A 2,302-nucleotide genomic window follows, 5' to 3' on the forward strand; every position below is an offset into this window, starting at 1 on the left:
CAGACACTGCAGTGACTATTAGGCTTCTACAAGAGAGCGCGCCGTAATATACATTTGGATTCTCATGTTGCCATTTTTTCTGGACCCTGCTTTTTCTGTTCTCAACTAAGTACTATTTAAGAGACGAATTTACTTTCCTCCATCTAAACTCGTTTGGAATTACTTACTTCACGTGGTCTCTGCCGGCAAGAGTGCGCTCTGAAAGCGCGTCAAGAGTCTGGATTGAATCTGCGTCTCATCCCTTCAAAGTCATGCCGGCTGGGTTTCAGCAGCTAGGTGGGGAGGTAATATCAGTATTGGTTTCCATGTCAACATAGTGTTTCTACCCAAACCTAATGATCATGGATTCAAAATTTTAAACCCGTCATCCGGCGGTGGATGACAAGATTTGTTCAGTTCAACCGAATTATAGACAGCTTTTTCAGTTCACTCGATTAAAAATTTGTTCTTGCAAACATCATTTTTTAAAACTTTTGGTCTGGCTGCCACTCACAACCTTGAATGAAACCGTCTGATTTTAAGACTATGATACATTTAAATAACAAAATGTCTTATTTATTTATTTATTTATTTATCTATCCATCCACGTGTTTCAATGTTTATTGTTTTCCCTTAGCTGCCTTTTAAGTACTTGGTTTCCCGTAGTTGTTGTATCGTAGTTTTCAGTTATTTATATTCTGCTTTACAAGGATTTTAAACCAGAAATGTGTTTACTTATTTGATAATATGCACTGAATTCGGGGGCAACATATTCACTTCGTAAGCGAGGCAAGAATACCTACCACCTCTCCATCTTTAACAAAACGAATACCTGCAGAACTTTCTTTGACTTCAATTTGTGTGCTGTTAGTCAGCGTAGCATTGTTTTACTCAGACAGAGAATTTAAATACCGTCATGAAGGGAATGGCTATGCTTTTGTAATTTTACTGTCTTATGCGCATGAATCCAAATGGCAAGTACAAGAAATTATGACTGTATGTGTACAGCACGTTAACAAACCATACGTCTGTACAGCACTTGTAGAACAACCATATCTAGCATTATGCCTTTTCTAAAGTGCGTCACACAGCAAAGTGTGAACATGAATCTCTGAAAAGAGTGTAAAGAGTTTGTTTATATGTGGCAGAATCCTGCCAACCAGTATGGTGCTTTACAAAGCCTGTGTTTGTAGACAGAAGTGACCTTGACAAGGAGAAAGGGAAAGAGAGACCTGGCTGTCTTTTGGGCAGGTCATCGGGACTCATTCGGGAATGTGGGTTGGTGGGTCATAGACCTCTGCGTTGTGGTTTGTCCTCACAGAACCAGAATCAGGGCCAGACATGTTTTGGCAATAGATATAGAGAGAAAGTTGACCTTAAGTCAGCTGATCTCTTCAGCAATTGACATTATATTACAATAGTAATTTCATAAACCCATTTCAGTTATGTATCTGACAGCATTAGAAACCTTAATGAAAACATATGAAAACACTATATGTTGTGTACTAAGACTGTTTGTAAAAGCTGGAGAAATGAGTGGTGTCAGTTTGGTAGCAATGATGTCATTACTAAGGATAGAACAAGAAATAATGAGAAGCCAAGACTGAGCACAACCCTGAGTCATTCTAATGTGTCAGCTGACCTCCTGTCATAGGTAGATTTTTTCACAGCTTTGTTTTAACCGTCCATTTTCACATTCATTTCACTTTGCTCATGCAAATTAGTCATTAGAACTAAATCGTTCTTTTTTTCCCTTCTTCTTGCCTTCGAAATAACTTGAATGTAATGTACTTAAGTTGTTTGCATTTTCTAATTGGGTCAAACACAAATCTGTATACTGTTCCTTTCTCTTTCTTTGCCGCTCTCTCTTTCTTTGTTTTGAGTTTTGATTACAAAACACAACTTATCCTGAGACTCAACAAAGCAAGGTCACGTAAGCGAAACACGGACACGCCCAAAGACTAACGATATACCACCTAAGCTGTGTACTCTGCTAAATCTTTCTCCGTGCCCATTACGATTCACTTTGCTTCTGTAAACTTTTTGGCGTTATCAGTGAGCTGGGAGAGTACAGTACAACCCATAAAAAGCCTGAGCTGTTATGTAAATTTAAGTATGAAGGAAAGAATAGCTGTAAAATGGCTTTAGACAAAATCTGTTATGGTTATGTAATGGTTTCATGCTCCAGACTGATCTAATTATTAATGTGCCCTTATCTAACAGTGTATATAAACAGCAGGAGGTCACAGCCCCTGTCTCACTCCACCGTCAGTCAGTGGTCAGACAGCTGTGTGGGCTCGGATGCTAACTCTAAAGTTCAAAG

At 38.8% G+C, this 2,302-nt stretch overlaps 1 protein-coding gene across 1 annotated transcript in view; it reads left to right on the forward strand.

Moving 5' to 3' along the window:
- Window positions 1–251: 251 nt before the first annotated feature.
- LOC115816577 (solute carrier family 2, facilitated glucose transporter member 4-like) overlaps window positions 252–2,302 on the forward strand; it is an 11,213-nt gene continuing 9,162 nt past the window's right edge. Inside the window, exon 1 of the mRNA XM_030779555.1 lies at window positions 252–284. Within this exon, the coding sequence (XP_030635415.1) occupies window positions 252–284 (33 nt within the window). The remainder of the gene's footprint in view (window positions 285–2,302) is intronic.

This window comes from Chanos chanos, chromosome 7 (genome assembly GCF_902362185.1).
Source record: "Chanos chanos chromosome 7, fChaCha1.1, whole genome shotgun sequence".
NCBI classification, from domain to species: domain Eukaryota; kingdom Metazoa; phylum Chordata; class Actinopteri; order Gonorynchiformes; family Chanidae; genus Chanos; species Chanos chanos.